Source organism: Dendropsophus ebraccatus, chromosome 1 (genome assembly GCF_027789765.1).
Source record: "Dendropsophus ebraccatus isolate aDenEbr1 chromosome 1, aDenEbr1.pat, whole genome shotgun sequence".
NCBI classification, from domain to species: Eukaryota; Metazoa; Chordata; class Amphibia; order Anura; family Hylidae; genus Dendropsophus; species Dendropsophus ebraccatus.
In genome coordinates this window covers 17123494-17148341 of record NC_091454.1, presented here as the reverse complement: position 1 = coordinate 17148341, position 24848 = coordinate 17123494, and the positions used below count along the sequence as shown (strand labels likewise).

At 44.8% G+C, this 24848-nt stretch overlaps 1 protein-coding gene across 1 annotated transcript in view; it reads right to left on the bottom strand.

The window, feature by feature from the left end:
• The window catches only part of ANO2 (anoctamin 2), a 169675-nt gene that overhangs the window by 29244 nt on the left and 115583 nt on the right, over nt 1-24848 (bottom strand). The window contains exons 18-21 of the mRNA XM_069952744.1: nt 21948-22059; nt 20080-20137; nt 17849-17949; nt 1316-1467 (exon numbers count right to left, since the gene is read on the bottom strand). Coding sequence (XP_069808845.1) covers nt 1316-1467; nt 17849-17949; nt 20080-20137; nt 21948-22059 — 423 coding nt within the window. The remainder of the gene's footprint in view (nt 1-1315; nt 1468-17848; nt 17950-20079; nt 20138-21947; nt 22060-24848) is intronic.

Genomic DNA, 24848 nt, shown 5'->3' with positions numbered 1-24848 from the left:
GTTCAAAGTGTATCTAATGTGAATGTCCACCTACTCAAGGACACACATTCTCAGTCCTTACATAGTGATCTTCTGTTTAGTCTATTTGAATGGTTTTCTTTCTACTTGTCGGGGAAGGAGCAGAACCACTATAGCTGAGAAGACATTTTTTGCACTTGATGTCAGAAGGGACCATATTGTCAGCTGCAGGGGGCAGGAAATTGTTTCTGTCCTAAGCCCACCCCCAAGAGCACCAAGCCTTTCAGGACTTCTTGTTAAAGGGGTATTTTAAGTTAGTGCACTTTCACCTGTCTACAGGATAAAGGATATATGCTGGATTGCAAGGGGTCCGTCTGCTGGGACCCTCCCCAGCGTAAACTTAAAGAGACTCTGTCAGCAGGTTTAGGCTGTCCTATCTAAGGGTAGCATAAACTAGTGACAGAGAAGCTGAACAGAAAGATGTATCACTTACATTGTTCTGTGTAGCTGATTCGGAGATATCCTCCTGAATAACATGGACAATAAGTAGTCCTCTCCTCTATGTACATGAGCTGAGTTGTCCTGGATATTCATGAGCTACAGCAAACTCCACCCACCAGTGGCTGATTGGCAGTTATATATCCATGCTGTGTATAGGCAGTCAACTGTCAACAGCTGTAGGATAAGGGAAGCGGTGCAGCACAAACCCATTCTCCTGCTTATTAGTAGAACAGCTGAACAGAATGATGTCAGTACAAATATAACAAATTAACATATTTTGGACATTCACCGATCGAACCATCTTATCAATATGCTATGAATGTCTGGGGTGTGTTTAACCATGAAATTCTTTATGTTTGGACATCTTGCTACTGTACATCGCTGCTACAGCGGATATAGAAGGTGCACTAAAACTTGGATGAAGATTTTGTGGCCTTCCCAGCACTTTAGACTGGCCCATTTACTTTTGAATGGGTCTAGGTAGCCAAATCCAAAATGACCCCAAAAACTAACTAGAAAGAACTGCTGCAAAGGGTTTGATCAAGTATTTTTCGGCTGCCTTGACTTCAGGATGGCCTAAAGGGCTGACTTTATGGCTTGTTGTCACTTCTGGTAGGAAACACAGTTTAGCTAAAACTATAGATCCCCTTTAAGGTAAGTGCACATATGGGAGGCTTTTTGACTGAAATCCAAAATTGGATTTGATCGTGCTACAGATTTCTCTGCAAAGAAAATGGTGAAATCCAGGAATCAATTGCCCCCTTGTTGGCCATTTCACAGGACAATCCTACGAAAAACCAGACCACTATAAGCCCTATGTTTCATGGGATTTTTGTTGGGACATGTAAGCACTTACTCATCTCCATGTACTCTGGGGTCAGTCCAGTAAATGGTTCTAGGGCAAAATCTTTGTCCCATTGTTGAGGTTCTCGCGAGCTGTTGAGGTTGCTCTCGCCGGGCTCATCTGTCCTTTCATCCTTCAGCTTCCGAAACAATTTCTTAAGTTTTCTGCAAACAAAATCGTAATGCATTAAAAAAAAAATGCCATTATGAACCGTCGATTAGAGTTTTTTTGTCTGTTACATTAACACTGCTTCATCCTGTCTTAACAAAATGGACAAAGAACTCTGACTGATAAGCGCCAATGTAATAAGGTTTTATTGAAAGTAGAAACGAGCTCTTTACAAAATCCATAAAACAAGATAATGACTCATATCCTGATAGTACAAAGAGGTACAACATAGTTCAAGATGATTCAATCGACTGAGAAGGAAATAATATTCTATTTAAGGAACAATTCCTCCTTAAAAAAATTACATAAGACATGACAAGAAATGGGATTCTGCTGTCTGGGTTAGTTGTGGATCACAGTGGTTGGACCCAATGATTTTACTTTTAGGGCAAATCTGATAGACATACCATACCGAGAAGGCTTTTTAAAAAAAAAAAAAAAAATTGGTAGAAAATTCTTCACCAATTATCTTCATAATGCCGTTTTTCTGGATCTGTCAATCCTCTGTATGAATTAAAGATGAGGGCAACTCGAGTCCAATCTTTCAGCATTTAATTACCAGCGGCTGAAGAAGTTGGCTGCTGCCCTAGGGAGTCATGGAAAATATGGATACAGCCTATGGCCTATGGCTGGATCCATATTTTCCAGGCAGCCTTAGGGTTGCATACAACTACTTCAGCCACCAGTATTCAAATCAGAGTTGCACTCATCTCCAGTATAGACAAATAGTCAATGATAAAATTCTTAGGGGGACATTTATTAAGTCCATCGTTTTCTGCGCTGGGCTTAAAAATGTCCCCGCACTGCCGACAGTACGCTGATTTATGTAGAGGTGCGCTGCCTCTACATAAATCCCGTGCGCACCAGTGTGTGCACAGAGGAAGCATACACCAGCTAAATTTCCAAATTTAGCGGACCCAGAGTCCGCCCCCCCCCCGTTCCACCTCCTCCACACCCCCTCCCCGCCCCCCTGGCGAAGGTTGCTGTAAATGGCCAGATGCAAAAATGTATTCGCGCCTGGCCTCTTTCCACCGAAAATGACACCCTTTTGGGATGATAAATGTCCCCCTTAGTGTTTGTGGTTACTATCAGTCAGCATGATATTTCAAGACAACTCTTAGGCTAGTTATACATATTGGACATGCGTTGGTCAAACCTACACAAGGCTGGCCAACCAACTAACGTGTATGGTCACCTCCCAACTTTCCCCAATGGCGGACATCGAGGAGAGAATGATAGGGCATGTTGAGGTTCAACTACCCATGCCTTTTGTTTTCGGAGGAAATAAACTCCTGCCAGAGAAGTCTAACGATGGCTGTCCTCCATTCACCATACATTTGCACTTGTCTGAGCCCAATGGTCCATCAATTTGTGGAGATTGAAAAAGAAATAAGTTTGGCCAACAACTTTGGCTACTAGAGATGAGCAAAGTTGCCGAAAGTTAGGGTTCGCACAAACTCGAACGATCAGTATTGGAATCCCTCTGCCTGGAGAAGGTAGATGCAGCTCAAGGACTGCCTGGAAATAGGTTGTATCCATGTTTTCCAGGCAGTCCTTTGGCTAAATCCACCTGCTCTAGGCAGCGGGATTCAAATGCAGATCTTTAAGGTTTGTGCAAACCCAAATTTTTGTCAAGTTTGTTAATTTTTGATAGCTACCTTTAGACATGACAGCATTGTGTTTCACCAGAAAAAGCTCTATGAAGCATATACACTCAGGGCCGGATTAAGGTTGGTGGAGGCCCCCGGCGACAATTTTGTTGGAGGCAGGGGGGCAGGGAGAGAAGCTAGGGGGCAGGGGGATCGGTCGAGGGGCTGGAGGGGCAGGCTAGGCAGGCTGGCCAGGTGAGCTTCCGACAGACAGCCTGTTACACACAGGCACGGAAGCTCACAGCAGCAGCCCACGGTGCCCGGACTTCTCCCCTGCTCGGCGCGATGACGTCACTGTGCACCGCTGCTGAGCAGGAAGTCCGGGCATCACGGGCTGCTGCTGCTGTGAGCTTCCGTGCCTGTGTGTAACAGGCTGTCTGCCGGAAGCTCACCTCACCCGGCTGAAACCGCGCAACCACCCCTCCCCCCCCCCCCGGGCACGGACATTACCGGTGGGGGGGGGGGGCGGCAGAGAGGGGTTGAAAAGAAAATAATAAAAATGCCCCAGCCTGAACCCGGAACCCTGCTTCCTGGTTTGGGTTGGTGGGGGCCCCTTTGTGGTGGGGGCCCTGGGGCCCGTGCCCCTCATGCCCATTCCTTAATCCGGCCCTGTATACACTGCTACTTTCACTAGAATGCAACCTTGAAAACCTCAGTTGAAACCTTCTTCGCGAACCCAGTGTGTTAATGTAGACATTGCTGACGTAAGTGACGTGGAAGGTGTGAATCCCTGACCTCTATGACATGCATGGAATGCCTACTGATAAAAGAGTGCTGACGTTATTGTCTCTTTCTAGTTCACATAAACCATTCACTAATCCTGTGTTGTTCCATGAAGTTAGGGCCCTATTACTCAGGACAATTATCATGCGAATTATTTTTCGAATTTAAATGATAATCGTTTTGTGTAAATGTAGGCAACGGTGAAACAACCAATGAGAAATTGTTCATCAGTCATTTGGTATGGACAGTACACCACATTGTTCCTTCATTTGCTGCGATCAGATGAAGTAAACAGTTGTAGTAACTTTCGTAGCTAGCAAACCAACCAAGGACAAGAGGGGCGCCGTTTCAGGGAAAAAACAACCATGTTTACTAATCCTGGCTAACCCCTTGTATGTTGTTGGTGTGTGTGGTCCAGGGCTCGTCTACAGAGCTTTGTATTGATGGCAGATTTCCTTTAAATGCGAACCTAATATCAAGCACCGATTCGGCCGATGTGATCGTCCGATAATGATGGTTTTGTCAGCTGAACAAAAGATGCAGTAATTTAGAAAATGTCTGTTTTCTCATTTTTCGGCTGATCAATGACCCTTTTACACGGGCGATTGTTGGGAAGAGTTGTCTAGCTACTTGGGCTTTAATTGTTTTAGGGGCACCATGTGACCTAGAGAGTAAGGATGGACAGAGCTAACTGCTAATAGTCATCTGCCATATCGAAAAAGAAAAAGTTTTGAGCTACTTCATTTGAGTTATATTGCACTATACCATTAGGCTATGTTCACACAACATATGAGACCGGCCGTTCTCTGAACTCGCGGAACGGCCGGTCTCTGAAAACGTCATCTGCCGGTCTCTGAAAAGAGGCTTTTCTGCGGCAGCTATTCAATGAATAGCGGCCGCAGAAATATGACATGTCAGTTGTTTGCGGTGCCCCTAGGGATCCCGGCCGGAGCGTATGCCATGTGTATACGCTCCGGCCACAATCCCATAGACAGCAAGGTAACGTATATTTTCGTAATAATCGAACAGCCGTGGTTTTACGTAAATATACGTTGTGTGAACATAGCCTTACTCTGTTAGGGTATGTGCACACTACAGAATCTAACTTCCAGTGGATTCTGATGCCACCACCTTTGGGTCACTTACACACTGCAGTATATAAGGGATTAAGCAGAAGGTAGTCTGCTCCTGCACCTATGCGCTCCTAATGGGCCCTTATAGTTAAATACAGTGAAATGACAGAGCAGGCAGCCATTGGCTCTCTGCTCTGGCAGTCACTCTTGTGATTCTGGCTCTGGCCACCAGAGATTTCATTTCACCAAGCCTATATGTATGTGCGCAGTGCTTTGTGTTTTGCGTAAGGGAGGGGGGTCCTGTACAGTGTTTTTGGTCCTACACATGCATAAAAGTTGCCTGCGAGCTGGAATAGAAATCCATGCTCTTTCCTCGGAATCATTCGCCTAATTCCTCACTGGCACCAGTCAATGTTCTGTATACTAATAACCATGGCAGAAAATGTATTGTTTGCTGCCTATTTCCTTCTATTCTTTAATGGCCCGAGAAAGGTTTTTGAACATCATGTTCTGTGCTGTTCTGGAACAGAGGATTTATATCAATAAGTAAATTCACTTTTGTTCCTACATGTTCCAGGTTCATATATTAAACAAAGGAATAAAATAACATAAAGCATTGACAGTAATAATATAAAATAACATAAAGCATTGACAGTGATGCACTATAAATTATACATGTGGTTCCTCGTGGTAGACTCATCAATAACCGACTACAAATCTGACAAGCTAGTACCATTAGTATGGAGGTCCATCTGTTGTCCAACAGCCGATCAGTTCTTTGTGCCTCAGTGAGCTCTGCCTCTAGGCACAGCTCCATACTTTTTGTAGTGGCTGTGTCTGGTATTGCAGCTTAGTCCCACTCACTTTCTGAGTCATAATATCATGCACAGCCAGTTTGTCCAAGAGTAAACAATAAAGGGGACAGGGTCCTTTAATCAACTCATTGTCAACAGAATTTAGAGATATGAATTAGAGCAGCTACATGGAGATAGGAAACAATATATTGGGGTGGGGGACTCGTTGACTTCTATGGAAAAGTATAAAGCGAGGGATGCCTTCCATTGTCAATGGGTCTCTCTCTATTTCCAGCCTCTCCTGCTGCCTTGTTCCTGCCATTGACACTTCAGGGTCGGCCCTTAGGGTACATATTTGCCCCCCACTAACCTCTGAACAGTACTACTTATTCAAGGTTGTTCTGTTCAACATCCTGCACAATATTGCGGTTCCTTAATGTTCAGAGTCTGAACAGAGTCTGAACTTCAGACCAAATGTCTGCTAAATGGGAACCATGTATGACCCATGCCGGCTGTAGTAAGCAAATGATATCCCCTTGGCTTGGCAATCTGGTAAGTATATATCAGGATCCAATGTATAGAACTAGATAAGCTTCTGTGCATACTCTCTGTAGAGCAGGCTTAGCTCCTGAGCTCCCCATGTATAAAGTAGGCTAAGCTGCTGAGCACCTCCTCCCCCCCCCCCCCCATGTATAGAGCAGGCTAAGCTGCTGCGTCTACTGTCTATGGAGCAGGCTCTGCTTTTGTACCCACTGTGTATGGAGCTGGCTAAGCTGCTGTACCCACTGTGTATGGAGCTGGCTAAGCTGCTGTACCCACTGTGTATGGAGCAGACTAAGCTTCTGTATCCACTGTGTATGGAGCAGGCAAAGCTGCTGTATCAACTGTGTATGGGGCAGGCTAAGCTGCTGTACCCACTGTGTATGGAGCAGGCTAAGCTGCTGTACCCACTGTGTATGGAGCAGGCTAAGCTGCTGTACCCACTGTGTATGGAGCAGGCTAAGCTGCTGTGCCCACTGTCTATGGAGCAGGCTAAGCTGCTGTATCCACTGTGTATGAAGTAGGCTAATCTGCTGTATCCACTGTGTATGGGGCAGGCTAAGCTGCTGTACCAACTGTCTATGGAGCAGGCTAAGCTGCTGTATCCACTGTGTATGGAGCAGGATAATCTGCTGTATCCACTATGTATGGAGCAGGCTAAGCTGCTGTACCCATTGTGTATGGAGCAGGCAAAGCTGCTGTACCTACTGTGTATGGAGCAGGCTAAGCTGCTGTACCCACTGTCTATGGAGCAGGCTAAGCTGCTGTATCCACTGTGTATGGAGCAGGCTAAGCTGCTGTGCCCACTGTCTATGGAGCAGGCTAAGCTGCTTTATCCACTGTGTATGGAGCAGGCTAATCTGCTGTATCCACTGTGTATGGGGCAGGCAAAGCTGCTGTACCCACTGTGTATGGAGCAGGCTAAGCTGCTGTGCCCACTGTCTATGGAGCAGGCTAAGCTGCTGTATCCACTGTATATGGAGAAGGCTAAGCTGCTGTGCCCACTGTCTATGGAGCAGGCTAAGCTGCTGTATCCACTGTGTATGGAGCAGGCTAATCTGCTGTATCCACTGTGTATGGGGCAGGCTAAGCTGCTGTACCCACTGTCTATGGAGCAGGCTAAGCTGCTGTATCCACTGTATATGGAGAAGGCTAAGCTGCTGTGCCCACTGTCTATGGAGCAGGCTAAGCTGCTGTATCCACTGTGTATGGAGCAGGCTAAGCTGCTGTACCCACTGTCTATGGAGCAGGCTAAGCTGCTGTATCCACTGTGTATGGAGCAGGCTAATCTGCTGTATCCACTGTGTATGGGGCAGGCTAAGCTGCTGTACCCACTGTCTATGGAGCAGGCTAAGCTGCTGTATCCACTGTATATGGAGCAGGCTAAGCTGCTGTGCCCACTGTCTATGGAGCAGGCTAAGCTGCTGTATCCACTGTGTATGGAGCAGGCTAATCTGCTGTATCCACTGTGTATGGGGCAGGCTAAGCTGCTGTACCCACTGTGTATGGAGCAGGCTAAGCTGCTGTGCCCACTGTCTATGGAGCAGGCTAAGCTGCTGTATCCACTTTATATGGAGAAGTCTAAGCTGCTGTGCCCACTGTCTATGGAGCAGGCTAAGCTGCTGTATCCACTGTGTATGGAGCAGGCTAATCTGCTGTATCCACTGTGTATGGGGCAGGCTAAGCTCCTGTACCCACTGTGTATGGAGCAGGCTAAGCTGCTGTGCCCACTGTCTATGGAGCAGGCTAAGCTGCTGTATCCACTGTATATGGAGAAGGCTAAGCTGCTGTGCCCACTGTCTATGGAGCAGGCTAAGCTGCTGTATCCACTGTGTATGGAGCAGGCTAAGCTGCTGTACCCACTGTCTATGGAGCAGGCTAAGCTGCTGTACCCACTGTCTATGGAGCAGGCTAAGCTGCTGTACCCACTGTCTATGGAGCAGGCTAAGCTGCTGTATCCACTGTGTATGGAGCAGGCTAAGCTGCTGTATCCACTGTGTATGGAGCAGGCTAAGCTGCTGTACCCACTGTGTATGGAGCAGGCTAAGCTGCTGTATCCACTGTGTATGGAGCAGGCTAAGCTGCTGTATCCACTGTGTATGGAGCAGGCTAAGCTTCTGTATCCACTGTGTATGGAGCAGGCTAAGCTGCTGTACCCACTGTGTATGGAGCAGGCTAAGCTGCTGTATCCACTGTGTATGGAGCAGGCTAAGCTGCTGTATCCACTGTGTATGGAGCAGGCTAAGCTGCTGTACCCACTGTGTATGGAGCAGGCTAAGCTGCTGTATCCACTGTGTATGGAGCAGGCTAAGCTGCTGTATCCACTGTGTATGGAGCAGGCTCAGTGACCAAACCTGCTAAAACCTTATTCAACCCCATTTATCATCATTTGGACGATCCTTCTAACTATATACTATGATTCATTAACAAACCAATAATCTACATTTTAATAAATCCTAATTATTGTTATATTTTCCTGGAATAAACTTTTATCTTAAAGGATTTTTTTTTTTTGTGTAAGGAACCGCAAACCTGTAAAATTATGAATGGAGAAGTCGGAGGAGTTATGTGCTGTAGTGGCATTCTTCTGTAAACGCTGTAATTAAAGAACAGGAAAAAGTATGTTCCTTTCCCAAGTCCCGACCTGCCGTCAAATATCTGCCTCGTCTAAGCAATTACAGCTTGATATGACTTGAAAAATATGTTAATTTTGGTGAGTCTGGACCTCTGGGTGTAAAGAATTTTATTAATAATAAAAATAAAAAAAAATAGATGTCATTAGTGATAGAACTTGGAGAAAAAAATTGGATGCGACATATAGTGGGGGGCACATATTATGGCATTTAATTTTTTTAAAATTTTTAATTTCCTTTCTGACAGGTCATCCATTACATACTATACAACAGAGATCCAAATACTTCACATCATGGGGTGATCTGTATCATATGTAGGTCACTTAAAGGGAACCTGTCACCCTGGCCACCCAACCCCCCGCTAGAGCCCCGGATACTTACCCCATCTTGCCAAATCCTGTTCCTGGAGCTGGTCCAGGGACGGAGATATCCCCGTCTGAAGCAGTGCGCGCACGCTGCAGAGATGAGTCCGATGCCCATAGAGAATGAATGGAGCCGTCATTCTCTATGGGCGTCAGACTTAACTCAGCAGCGCCCCCGCGCCGGGCTTCAGACGGGGATATCTCCGTCCCAGGACCGGCTCCAGGAACGGGACTTGGCGAGATGGGGTAAGTATCCGGGGCTCTAGCGGGGGGTTGGGCGGCCTTCACCCCGGCATGGGCGGTGACAGGTTCCCTTTAATACAACAACAAAAGGACACAGTCGGGTGATCAGTAGAGATGATCACATGTCGAACATGCTCGAGCCTGATCGTTCAGCATTTGATTACCAGTGGTTGAATAAGTTGGATGCAGCCCTAGGGAATTCTGGAAAATATGGGTACAGCCTATGGATCAGTGCAGACTATGGGGCAGATTTATCAAACATGGTGTAAAGTTAAACTGGCTCAGTTGCCCCTAGCAGATGAGTCCGACACCCATAGAGAATGACTTCTCCAGTCGGCCGGGCTCTGTCCCTTGTAAAGTCTTGTAAAAGACTGTATAAGGGGTTGATCTGTTCCATCTGTGGCTGGTGACAACTAAGGTACCGGGCTTCACCAAGGGGGTGAGGCTTAAAAATCTTTTTGTCTTACCACAGACAGCTAGCTGTCTTACAAATCACAACCAGTCACCAGAGAGTGATAAGGGTGAGGGTCCACCTCCCCTTTATAAAAAAGTCTCTTGTGGTCAGCTTACCCGTTCTTACTCCCAGTCTGGTGCTCGGAAAGACCCAGAAAACAAAAATACAGCACCAAGAACAGAGGTGACGTATACCAAAGCTTTATTGCAAAACCATCACGATAGCAGGATTTGTAATTATAGTTGATGCGTTTCGGCGTACTTGTCAACATGTCAACTACAGTTACAGTTCCTCTTATATCATTATGTTTTTCAATAAAGATTTGGTATACGTTACCTCTGTTCTTGGTGCTTGATCTCTTCTTGTATTTCCCTTTATAGAAGGTACTCTTAAGAGATAGACTTGTGTGGGGATTGTCTCCCTAAATGAGGTTGTCTTCTAATGGATATTTGGGTTCCATTATTGTGTCAAATCTGGGACCACCACAGGATCATCTGATTTCCATCCTTCCCTTTGATATAAGATATCACCATATGGATGGTATAAAATTACCAGCTATGAAAAAAAAATATATACGATTTTGCAATACTCTGTCAGGAGTTGTTTATGTTGTGTGTCCCTATGTGTTGCCCCCAGTGGTTGCAATGGGAATTGCAGCCTGTCAAGGTTTTTGCCAGCATGTTGCAACAATGTATTGAATTTTTATTTTTTAAAAAAATTGTAGATAGGAAAAAGTGGAGACATCTGCGATCACATGGGCCACCTCAACCCTAAAAGATTACACATGACAAGAATTTTCTCCAAATGAAAAATATTGTGATATATAACCATCTCCTGCTGTATGTATTAAAGTATTCCCAAGATCAAAGGCCAGCAATATAGACTAGCATGGGGCACCCCACATACGCCTTCTTTACCCAACTCTAAAATACTTGACGGCCAACAGGAAAGACAAAGCATCTGGAATCAAACCCATAGTGGGACATATTGATCAAAGTTCCAGTATTTGGGAATATAAGTTATTCTGGAGACTTTAACACTTATTCCGCTTATTTTCTCTCTGTTATCCCTGTGACGTAAAAATAAATCCCCCGATGGAGACGAAATTCTGATGTTCAGATTCAACAAACAGCAGAAGGAGAACATCAAAGTGCTCCATGCCGAAACCGAGACCCTAAAGTTTGCAACCTCGAAATGAAATGTTACTGTATGAAGCACTTAGCTGGCTGAAGATTAATGTAATGAGATAATTACACGAGACCTCGGCCAGCTGACTCGGGTTTGTGTTCCTTCGAGAAATCTGGTGCTTATTTGACACTAGTAAAAGCTATAGTATTCCGAGGAAATATGAAAATTGTAGGTTTCAGCGTTCACTGTGCATCAATTAGCTCTCCATAGCCTGTTATTACTTAATGTTTATGGACATGTTTATATGGAAGGGCCTCTTACGATTTTAATTAGACGTAGAAGGCACTGGTCGGTAGGTAAGGGAATGATTTTATTTTTCTTAAAAATTTTTAATTTTTTTCAAAAATTTTACAAAATTTTTTTTAATACTTTATTTTTACTGTTTGTAAATCTATACTGAAATGTTTTCCTCTTTTTAATTATTTTATTTATTTTAGGGATTATAGGGACAGACATCTTGGTTGAGCTGCTGTGTGCTGTGCGCTCTTCCAACAAGGCTAAAAAAAAAAATTGCTTTTTTGGGAATGCTCTGTGGCCTATGTAGGAAAAGGGAGGATGATGTGAGTTGTCTCATCTTCTATTGTTCTTGGTGTAATCCTTTGCTTTCTGCTTCAAGTTCAAGTTGGACAAAAGTTGTCCGAGCCCACCATTTTCAGCAACGGTGTATGCCGCCTCCCGGCTTTCTCCCTTTCTTGGGATAGAATGTTGGAATTTAATTGCCCAATCTTGTTCCCCCACCTAGATTCATAGAGTTTACCCCACCTAGCTCCATAGAGAACATATGAACATGTGACCACGCTGAACGTAGATATGTAAGCTGGGATCAGGCGTGATAGGCATGAGCTTTTGGGTGAAAGTATATGGTCACCTTAAGGGTACAATCACACATGTCAAAGATGTACTACAGATACAAAATTCCCATTGCAGTGTCCCGGTACTTGCATCCCAGCTATGAAAAGTTAAGAGTTGTCATGTAGCTGATGAATCTTTTGCAATCTGTCGTAAACTGTGTCTGAGTATTGCAAGATCACTTGTATGCACTTTGTGTAATTTAGCTGGTCGCACTGTCAAATATTGTTACTACTGGACACATTGATGCATTATGAATGTGCAAAGGTCAAGACTGTTTTGCATTTGCTACGCCCAGTGGCCATGTTTTGAGGTTGTAAGAAGTAGGTCACATGACCTTCTCTCTGAAGTGTGGTGTGAGGGAAGAGTCCCCAAATTCAACCCGTTTCTAGGCAAGAACCAAGCACTGCAAAACTAAGTCTAGCCCTCTCTCCCAGAGGGCAAGAACCTACTTAGTAAATCTGGCTCTGACCAGAATAGTGTGAGCAAGTGTTTGACTTAAACCTGGCTTGACCAAAGGAATGAGAGCACCTATTCCCATCTCCTTCTACTTGCTAGACCCTGTAAAAGACCAAGGCCTCATTCATTTCCAGTTACTTATGTTACAAACAAGTAACCCAAGACTTTTATGCTACAACAACACCAAACATGCCATTTAAGTTCCCTCACCTAAGACAGATCTAGTACATGGTAATCACTTCACCTTGTGGAGACTAGGAGGTTTTACCCAAAATTGTCTTCAGTCCACACTATAGAGAGAACAAATCTACTTCAGAGAACCTGTTACTGATCCAGGCAAGGAAAATTGGCAAGACAGAAAAGGGGAAAAGCTGCGTAAGGACTCTCCTGTGACTAACACTAAACATCTTGTTGGTTTACAGTCAGATTTAGTGCCTAGTGACTAACACATCCCAGCCATCTTTTAACGCATGTTCTTCTCATGGGACAGTGCCGCAAATAACCATCTTCTTTAGTAGAGAACACCAAAGTTAGCCAAACCTGTATGGTCACACCTCAACAAGCAACATTAAAGCTGCATACATCACCACTAGCAACACTAAAGTGCTAAGTGCTTAGAGTACTCCAAAATATTTGCCGAGTTAGTCTAGAGTTCATAATTTGGAGGACTAGAGGGGTAAAAGGTCCTGTAAGGTTTCTTCACCACTTCAGAAGGAGATAGCGGTATTTTTTTTCTCACGCACTTGTATCAAGTTTAATGTCCTTTTAACGCACCATAGAAGGAACAATAAACATCATATGGAGGAGCGTATAAATACTTGTTAAGATGATGTATCACTATCCATGACCTGAGGTTGAAACTTTCAAATCCTCCAGGCTTTTCTGTTGACTTATCAAAGCTTATAGCCCAATGATTACAATTTTAGGAATGCTTTGTATTGCTCGGGGCTCGTGTCCAGTTTTCACTACTTATTTAGATCCACCTTTGGGTCACTAATCACTTTCTAGGAAGTAATCCTCACAGCTTAATTGCTGGGCTACAGAGATAGTGTATACAATGTGACTATAGAACTGACGTGGGGCCAGTGGTAAAGCTGCAACTCTCTTAAAGGGGTCTTTCCAATTCCATAACTATGTTTAAAACACAAGGGGGATGAGGTATCCACTGCAGTTAGTGTTTTTCCCACTAGGTGTTGCTACTGTGTTTGTTTGTACCCTATTTCTATACACAGCTGAAGGTCTCCAAGTGTTGTGTGTCACATGTTGCCTTTCTGACCACTTACAGGTGCAGGTGCTTTCCCTCCTTTCTCTAGCCTATCTTCTTCACTCTCTGTACACACACACAGGCCCACCAATCACAGACAGGGTAAGATGGATCCCTGCAGTTAGGACTTAGTTCCTGGTGGGAGTAGTTAGTCAGTCCAGTTTTAGTTTCAGTGAGAGAGGGAGCTCGACAGACAAGTCTGTGCAGAAGCAAAGCCAGGGCCTGGCTTTGGCCAGGTCCTCTAACAGGGACGTAACTAGAAAAGTAAGTTCTTCTTATGAGCACTAGAACCACTATGCAGTGCTAAGCCTTCACAAGGCAAGAGAAGCCTAACAGGGAACACCTTGCCCACGCCAGGAACCTCTCTAAAACGTGCAGGGCAGTTACCTTAGGAGTCATAGGAACTGACCCCAGTGGAACAAAGGTACAGAACTTCTATGTGTTCCACTGCACAGCACAGGACAACTGAGAAGTTTCGTTAGTATGCTCAACCCAGATAACAAGGCCTGGGGCTCGTATTACCAACCTAGGATGGGTAGCTCGTAACTAGGGGGCATAAGTAGGTCAAAACTAGAAGTCATTCATGAGTACGAGTATTCTCTATCTCTTCTTAAGCACACCGCTACTGTTCCAGCAGAGTACACTTATACCTTGGGCAGGGCCCCTCTGGCAACTCCTCTCCTCTCTTTCTACTGTAAGCCACCTTCTTACAACATGCACCTGATTGTAATTGTTGTATTGTACTGGACTGTATTGTTGCCACGAGAAATCCTCTTGTGTTGCATTATGCTTATCCTACGCGAACTGTTTTATTTTACTAAAGCACTGGACTCGGGCTTATCTCTTCCACACCCGCACACACAGCTCTACACTTGGATTAATCTCTTTTTGGTGTTGGGGAGGTGCCCAGTTGTCCGGGGTGGGTCCTATACCACTCCAGGCTACCGTGACAAGTGCCCAAGTGACCCTAGACCCACTCAGCTACCACACCAACATAACAGCTGTCCCGGCGGGAGAGCACCCAACCAAATATTTCCTGCACCTCACCGCAATAGCAGAGCTCAGCACAGAACAGCAAAGGACAAGCCAGCAGCCATGATGCCAGCCCTAGAGCTGCTGGTGAAAAGGACCAATCATGGTGAAGGAGTCTGCCCACAGAGGAAACCAAGAAGTGGAGCAATCTTCAAATTGTGTGCAAGGTAAAAATGGGAGGTGGGAATAACCCTTCAATCTTTTTTTAGTGTAGGAATTGTGTATGTCCATGTAACAACGCAACTGGCTGCGACCTTTGACTTTTCGGCATTCGGGTAAGTACAACTCCCAGCAGGGAATGCTCGACTGCTGAAGATCAAAGTGGCAGTCCACCGGACTAGTGAATCCATTGTTGGCTAGTGTGGATAAACTAGAGCAATATATAATGTAGCAAGTACAGTATGTATTATGTAATATAATATATGTAAACTTTCTAAAGTAACAGAAGGTGGCTTTTTAGAAATGGTGACTATTTTAGAACTAGAAAACTAATATATAGGTGGTTACACTGATATCAATGACCATTAATATGGATGAGGTTCACTCCTACTACAATCCAATGATAATTCCAAAATTTTAATTTCTAGTTGACGCCCTTCTCTAGAGGGGAGACCACCCGCATATAAGGATTTTCCGAATGTCAGTAGATGATTGCCATCTAGTGGAGGATTATAGTGACCCTTAAAGGAAAGGTGGCTGTTCTATGTATGGAATCCAATTTTTTGGGGGGGCATTCACACGTTCCGTGCACTGTCCGTAAATACGGACCGTGTGCTACGGAACGGACTTTGGAGTTCTTGGCATCATCATTCATTATGATGCTGGGAGCTCTGAAACTGTTTAAATCTATACTGACACTGTGCCATATGTACTAACCAGTGCTTCTTATGCCTGAAATGGATGTTAACTATGAGCAATTTACAGCAATTTTTGACTTGGTAGTAATAATAATTTCTTTTGACATAATAATAGTAATATTTTTATTTATTTTTTTTAGACTTTGGGAGGCCACCGCCTCTTTGTCTAAGCCCTGTTCATTTTATAAAAAGTGTAGTGAGCAGTGAAAAAAATGTATGCCTTTGTTAGTCCTATAAAGTAGCAATGTTATTGACTGCATTGCGAGTGTATAGAGTCAAGGGCGCTACCGGATTCATTTTGGATTTCAACAGTGGCACCAGAAAGGAATAGCTACACTTGAAAGGATATTGCTTATGAAGATAGTCCCTTTATAATAAAAATAAAAATTTGGATCCTTCCCATGACAATCAGCTGATCTTGGGGGAAGAAGCCTAGTTATACCACAGTGGCCACTATAGGTGGAATTTAGTATAACATGGCACTTATCCAAATGAACAGTGGATCATGTACTATATGGATGAGCCAAATCTTCAAAAATGAGAGGGAGGGATGATCTTCTTCTATAGCTGGTGGGAGCAAAAAAAAATAATAATAAAAATAAAAAAATATATATTGCTCCCATCTTTTATTTATTTATTTATTTTTTATGATATTCATATATATTTGAATTTGAAGTCTTCTTGTAACCACAATAGAATGCGAGCCAGGACGCTGCTTATGGACAGTGACACACATAAAGTAGCGCCATTACTGTCCGATGATGTCAGCCGCTATTAGAGTGCCCAAAGATTTGATCTTGACACAACGTCTGGCAACTGTGCAAAATCTTGTAAACAAATCAAAGCCAAAGGACAAGTGCGCGGACTACGCATGCTCCGCACAGTGACCCTCGCCACCTGCTATGCTGAACGCCCCATAAAACCCAGCCTGTTATCGTCCTGAGCATAACTCAGGTCCCATTCTCTCCTAAAACGGCAGAACAAACACGATCTCTGGAGATAAAGCCTACCTCGTGTGTTTGCATGTTTCGCCGTGCTTGTCATAATGATAGGAACGCATTCCATTTGTGATTCACTTCATGGCTAAATCTCCTCGCCTTTATCTGTAATCCCGGTGCGGTTGAAGCATCTACAACATGTTGCTTATAGTATCTTAATCCAAGAATATGTAAACATGAAACTTCTGAACCTCACATAAAGAAACAGGAAAGTTTTGTAACATCGTAAAGAGAAAATGGCAAACTCGGATGAAACAAGACCAGCCGGATTTCATAGGAAGACCTCGATTTACTTGAATGGATGAACGATAGCAATGCAGTGATAGACTAGATGGTTGAGAAATGGATGATGTGACTGCTACGCCCAAAGTGTCTCCTGCCTAACAAGGGTTTGGCTTCTATACATACAGTACTCTATCGATGGGAGGGGGTAGGGATCAGTACTCTGAAACCTTTCGATCAGACAACTCCTTAAATGGATGCCATTACTTAAAGGGGTTCTCCAATTAAAAAATTACTTGTCACCTATAGACAGGATGGGGGACAAGTAAGGGACTGTAGGGGGAAGGGGGGGGTGCCTGACCTCCATCTCCAGCTCCTTTGTTTTGAATACAGCCGTGCAATGTCACATGGCCCTGGGCTCTATCCATTCTCTATGGAGCCGCCGGAAATTGCTGAGTGCTGTACTTGGCTCTCCCCAGCGGGTCCATTCATTCTCTATGAAGCCGCCAGAAATTGCTGAGTCTTGTACTCGGCTCTCTCCAGAATCCCCAATAGAGAATGAATAGAGCCCCGGGTCAACTTCTGAGCTGTATTGAAAACAAAGGAGCACCCCCCCTCCCCCCCAACAGTCTCTTATTTGTGCCCTATCCTGTTGTTTTAATTGAAAAACCCCTTTAAAATATACTTTTGATATGTCATAGGCACATATGAGAGTCCCTGATCGATCACTAGTTAGGTGTTTTCTTTCTTGACTCATTAGACTCCAAGATGGTCTCATATTTTGAGTCTTCGTGACCGTCTCGTTCCCATAGACAGAGAGTTGAAGAAAGGTGCTTAGCTCTGTGCTTCTCTCCCATGGGATCGGAATACCCTTGTAAGTAAAAATCTAACATGCGGTCATTTGTATAACATTGCCAAACCCTCACAGTCACAATCCCGGTGACACGAATTTAAGATTTACAGAATTTTGAATCTTCAAAGAACCATCAGAGAAGTTCAATCTTTGGACAAAAAAAATATATAACGGGAGTACTCACGGTATTCCAATCTCAAACAAGTTGTTCTGGATCAGCTGCTTCCCCAACATGATGATACTAAGCTGAATACACAGCTCCATCAGACATCCACCTGGCGCACACTGTCAAGAAAACCAGACCGAGACATTAACATCATTCACTCCTTTTATATATAGGAGACTTTTATTTACAGGAGACTGTAAATTGGCACTTCGAGTCCTTAGTGGGTACTTAACTATATTAGTAGCTACTTGATAGATTGAATAGATTTGATATAGCTCAGGGGAACCATTTTTTATTAAAGAGACCCAGTGGTTATAAACTTATTTTCAGCATTGCCCCATGGGAAGAATAAGTATGCAAATGAGCTAACTCTCATACTAGCTAAACTAACAGGAAGAGACATCCATCTTTAGACAGATGTTTTGGGAGTTCTTGTCTCACATCAGTATAGCACAAGATAGGATAGGGGTTGGCTAAAGATAGATATGAGCAAACTTTTTAAAAATTTGGTTTGGCAGGTTTGCCGAACTTTGACGTTAAGTTTGGGGTCGTCCAACTGTGTGGTGTGCTACCACACGGGTCCGATGGTTGTTACTGCCCTGCTGGTGAGAGGTGACAGGCAGCCGGTCACAGGTTAGCTGGAACAGCGGGACTCCACTGATGTAGTGGTTGGCCGAGGTATAGCTCTGCCTGGTGGTAATCTGGTGTGACGCCAGTGCCGGTTGGGCACACAGGTATGCTGGCACACCTGCTTTTATTTTTAGTGGGCTGGCTATACCTTCTTCCCCTGTGGACAGTGACCTGTCAGGCTGTTTCGGGGTCTCTTGGGCAACTATCACAGTGGTACGGAGTGCAGTAGTGATCCACCCGGACTATTGGCACTGCCACCCACAGAAAGGGGAGATAACCCAAGGAAATTGTGATTACTGTGTCGGTGCTTAGTGAAGAGTCCCGTTAAAATAAATATAATCTTGTTTACTGTGAAGATACTTGATACAGGAGAAAACAGTATACTTTCGTCTTGTTAAGTTACTTTAGACTTTAGAGTCCAAATCTGTACTGAGAATAGAAGGAGTGACACAGCTGTGCTAGCTGGGTTGTGTGCTGAGAGGTAGAAAAGAAGATCAGAAGAGTAGAGAGGAGGCTGTTGAGAGATTCCCAACCCAAGTAGTACTGCCCTCCGCCGGAACTTTAGAGGTAGAATAAGTAGAATACTTGAAAGTAGAGAGAATACTTGTGCCTGTGTTTTGACTCTTTGGTCTTTGCACCACCTATTGCCCACCAGTGTCGGGTGACCCGTCCTAGAGGGTGACACAAGCCCCAGACCTTGTTACCGGTGATGAGCATTACCACTTACACTTAAAAGTACAGGCTTTGGCGAAGGTTGTAACCAATAGCAACACCCGTGGTGGGAACCACAACTGAACCTTAAATGAAACACACCAAAACAGCTAAATGATTGCAGGCAAAAAATACAGCCCGCTCAGCTAATCATTCACTGACGGGGCAGCACGTGGCCAGTGATTGGCTGAGCAGGCTGTCATTCTCTAGACAAGAGTGACACAGTCCCGTCTCAGTTAATGATTAATTGTGCGGGCTGGAGGCGGTTGAAGACACTGGAGACCTGAAGGACCACTCTGGGGGAGCATGGACAGGTAAGCATACCATTTATTATGTTTTTTAGATGTGCAACCACTATCGTTACAAACTTATTCCGAACTTTGTAAATAGTTTGATTCAGTACCGAACCAAACTTTTTGTAAAGTTCGGAATTGATCTTGGTTCGAAAGATTCAGTTCACTCTTCTCTAGCTATAGACATGCTTTTGATGTGGTTTTTTTTCTTCTTTTTTTTTGGGGGGGGGGGGGTAAACGGGCACCATTTGGTTTATATAGAATCATTTTCAGACAAAGTTCAGTAGGAGAAATTGAAGGAGTTGTGTCAACGTGCTATATATCTTAAACAGTATGAGAATTGGTCAACTGGCAATACAACTGCCCAATTTTCTTGGACAGTTGTCCGGTTGGGTACAAAATTTATAAGTATTGTATACGGGGACTCCACGGGCATTGCTATGGGAAATACCTGGAGCCGGTGCCCGAGACAGTCTAAAAAAATCCTCTACCATATCACATGACCTTAGTATTGTAAATGACGCATGATATTGGGGGGAGGGGCTGTTATAGATTTTACAAGGGGACCCAGGAGGTTCAAATTTTGCCCTGAATTAATACTATGATCTCACTTACCTCTTCAACTCTGTAATCATTGAAAATATACGCATAGCTGCCCGGTCTTCCAACAAACCTAAGCACAAAAATACTGGTTACTAAATATGTCAGTTAACCTTAAGCTGGCAATATACGTAGATTAGAGATGTGTCAACCAGACCTGCCAATTTCAGAGGGGCCTGCCAACCATATATTGTGTAAGGGGATCTTCTGACTCCCCAATCATAGATGTAAGGGAACAGAAGGATCAGTTATGTCAGGACAAACCCAAGCATGTATGTGTATGAGGGATAAAAGGGATTTTTTGAAAAATTATTTCACCAAAAAACATCCAACTTGTGACGGTTGTAGTATCGGCATAGAAGCTAGCCATAGATATGAGGCAGAGCAGTCATGGAGGACTATCTGCATTCAGAGGTGCTATATGATATAAATATAAGGTGAGCACAAAAGAGGGAATTGGAAAAAAGATATTTTGAACAGAGATCTCCTACATCATCTTCGGGTCCTGGCTAAACAATCCCGCCTCTAATACTCACTCGTCTCTGGGGTAAAGCCTACTCAGCCAATCACTGACTGAGACAGGACTGCAAAGATGATAGCCAGTGATTGGCTGTTACCCTGGAGATGAGATCGTTCAGCCGGGCGGGATCGTTCAGCCAAAACAAGTAGATGACATAGGAGGACACAGGGAGCGCGGAAATGAAAGACTAGACTGTTTGTTATGTTCTCCCCAAGGGCAGTAACATATTTGTAAGTTTAATTGAGCGGAAACCCCCTTTAAAGGTTCACCACAAGTAACTCCTTTCCAATGGGGTTTAGCAAATAGCTTATCTTGGTAGCAGTAGGTACAGCCAGACATATATTTCAGATGAATAGCCAACCTTACATTACATACTCCATGAAGCATCTCTTAAAGGGGTGGTCTTATGTGGAGAGTGGATAAACAGGTGGTCATGGGGGGTTGAACCATTTGTATCATCTTTGATCGTAAAGGAAAAGTCCGGAGAAAAGTTTTATTAAAGTGTTGTAGTGCTTTTTTCTCTGCACTTACTACTGCCACAAGGTTTTACTATTTGGATAAAATGGTGATGTCACTTCCTGGATAACGTTGTGATGTCACGGCCTGACTCCCAGAGCTGTGCGGGCTGTGGCTGCTGGAGAGGATGATGGCAGGGGGATGCTCAGTGTCCCTCCAGTGCCCTGTGTCCCTCAGTGTCCCCCTGCCATCATCCTCTCCAGCAGCCACAGCCCGCACAGCTCTGGGACGGGACATCACCATGTTATCCAGGAAGTGACATCACCATTTTATCCAGGAAGTGACATCACCATGTTATCCAGGAAGTGACATCACCATGTTATCCAGAAAGTGAAGCCTTGATGCAGAAGTGCAGGGAAAAAAGCACTTTATAAGCATTTCCCTAATAAGTGTATATTGGTGATTTGTATAACTTTTGGGGGGGCAATACAATACTTTAACAAAAAATTTTGCCAGACTTCTCCTTTAATAAAATTATCTCCCAAACGAATGGAATGAGGAACAATTTAATTTTATTATCAAGATCAAAGGTAGTGTGACTGCAACCAATTAGTTAGCTATGTTCTATCCTTTAGATAGGTGGTACCCCTATAAACAACCATCTCAGTCCCAGCTCACAGAGGAGGTTAGTGAGTAAGAAATTCCCCCCTATAACATCCACATGCCCTACTAGTTCATATGGACATTGGTTTCTTTCAACTTTCACTTATCATTTCAAATAAAAATGTAATATTTTTGAAAGATTTTTTGAAGATAAGGGGAAAAAAATAAATAAATAAATAAATAAATATATAAATATATATTTCTTTCAAGCTGCACTTCAGTCTTGCTTCAAGGTACAACTTACCTTCCCTTGAAAAAGGCCACATAAAATATTGAGGCATAGGAGTTCACAAACTTCAGAAGGAACGCCTTGAGTATCAAACGCTCTTCAAAGGTTTTCTCAGTTTTTGGTACCTCTGCGGAAGACAAAATGTGTTAATCCTTGATGGATGAAAAAAGTGTCCTAATCATCTAAAAACTTTTTGGTTCAATGGAAATAAATTTCCTTGCATGGTTACCATTAGCAAGGACTGTACATTGTAGAATTACACAATGGGGGACATTTATCAAACTGGTGTAAAGTGAAACTGGCCCAGTTGCCCCTAGCAACCAATCAGATTCCACCTTTCATTCCTCACAGACTCTTTGGAAAATAAAAGGTGGAATCTGATTGGTTGCTAGGGGCAACTGAGCCAGTTTCACTTTTCACCATGTTTGATAAATCTCCCAACAGAAATTATTAGATTCAAGATACAGCCATGTTTTTTTTATACCAGCCATTGTTTTTTGCTTTTATTTTACTATGTGTGAACACAGCCTTAGGTAAAGGTAAAATACATGTTGATTCACCCTCCCCTTCCCTTCCGGAGAGTAACAATTCCTTCTATACGTATTATTATCTTCTTAGTCTCCTTCCCCCAGTTTTGAACTGCTGCTTTCTGCTGAAGACACAAAAATCTGTGTGAGAGCTGTTCAGTCTATCTCCACTCTGATCTCCCTCCTCCCCCCTACCTTTGGACCTGGCTCATGTAAACAGAGTTCTGTCCGGCTGTCTGTGCACCTTGTGACGACGGGAAGGTTAATCACAGTGAGGTCACCAGCCGATTGACCTCACATCACAGCCGGCCAGGGATACTGTTTACATGAGCCATCTTGAAACGGAGGGGGGAGGGGGAAGATCAGAGCAGGAATGGAGTGAGCAGCTCACACACGGTTTTCTATGTCTTAAAGTGTCACTGTTGTATTTTTTTTGTTGTTGCAGACCAATAGTCCAGGTGATTTTAAGAAACCTTGTAATTGGGTTTATTAGGCACATATGCCATTATCTGCATTCAGAAAGACTTTCCCCAGGTCACCCCTCCTCCCTCCTCTCTCTCATTCACTGCTCATTTTTAGGAAATCTCGACTCTTTTACATCAGTCGGGCCCTGTCTGTTCTATGGAGAGGGGAGGGGGAAGGAGGGAGATTAGTCGCCAGCAGAGAACAAAGGATTACACAGCGGGACCTGTGTGAAAGCCACTATTCAGAGGTGAAAGAGGTCAGTGCTGACTTCCGAGGAGATAGCCCGGCAGTGGCGTCGCTAGGCAGTTTTATTCGGGGCTCATGCCCCGAATAAAATGCCTGCTGCCCCGGATTTCTTCAGCCCCGCTCTTGCGAGCCAGATGCGGCTCTTTTGATGGCCCAGCCGCTCATCTCATCTACTGCTCACCCGTAGCGCCCGCCGTGCATGCTGCTCCAATCCAATCAGCGGAGACCGGAAGTGCGGGGCCGCTGCGGCGGGCCGTGGCGCACGCGCTGATTGGATGCGTACACCACGGCCCGCCGCAGCGCAGCACATCCGGCGGCCGCTACGAGCGGCCAGTAGGTGAAACTCAGTGGAGGTGAGGTGAGGTGGAGGTGACTGTGGAGGTGAGGAGGCATGGGGGAGAGAAGCAAGGGGGAGAGAGGTATGGGGTGAGAAGTATATGGGGGAGAGGACCACGGGGGAGAGGAGCAAGGGGGGAGAAAAGCATGGGGGAGAGAAGCAAGGGGGAAGAAAAGCATGGTGGAGAGAAGCATATGGGGGAGAAAAGCATGGGGGAGAGAAGCAAGGGGGAAGAAAAGCATGGTGGAGAGAAGCATATGGGGGAGAAAAGCATGGGGGAGAGAAGCAAGGGGGAAGAAAAGCATGGTGGAGAGAAGCATATGTGGGAGAGAAGCATGGGGGGAGAAAAGCATGGGGGAGAGAAGCATATGGGGGGAGAAAAGCATGGGGGAGAGAAGCATGGGGGAGAGAAGCATATGGGGGGAGAAAAGCATGGGGGAGAGAAGCATATGGGGGAGAGAAGCATATGGGGGAGAGAAGCATATGGGGGAGAGAAGCATATGGGGGAGAGAAGCATATGGGGGAGAAAAGCATGGGGGGAGAAAAGCATGGGGGAGAGAAGCATATGGGTGAGAGAAGCAAGGGGGGAGAGAAGCAAGGGGGGAGAGAAGCATATGGGGGAGAGAAGCATGGGGGGAGAGAAGCATGGGGGGAGAGAAGCAGGGTAGAGAAGCATGGGAGGAAAAGCAGGGGGGAGAGAAGCAGGGAAGAAGTATGGGGAAGAAATATGGGGGGGGGGAAGCATGGGAGAGAGAAGTGGGGGGAGAAGTATGGGGGAGAGAAGCAGGGGGGAGAATTATGGGGGGAAAAGCAGGGGAGAGAAGCACAGGGGAGAAGTATGGGGGATAGAAGCAGGGAAGAGAAGCACGGGGAAGAGATGTATGGGGGAGAGAAGCAGGGGTGAGAAGTATGGGGAGAGAAGCAAGGGGAAGAAGTATGGGGGAGAAAAGCAGGGGGGAGAAGTATTGGGGAGAGAAGCATGGGGGAGAGAAGCGGGGGGGGGGGGGGTTGAAGCATGGGGAAAAGAGGGGGCCGGGTGGGGTAGTGTGTGTGGGTGGAGAAGGTGAGGTGGGGTAGTGTGTGTGGGTGGAAGGGGTCAGGTGGGGTAGTGTGTTTGGGGATGGCGGTCGGGTTAATTGCAGGCAGGATGGGAACTTTATTACTATGGTATGTACAGCAGGCGCATTATTACTATATAGGAGGCACAGCAGAGGGGGTATTACTATATGGAGGGTACAGCAGGAGGCATTATTACTACATAGGAGGCACAGCAGAGGGTGCATTATTACTATATGGAGGGTACAGCAGGGGGCATAATAACTATATAGGGCACAGCAGAGG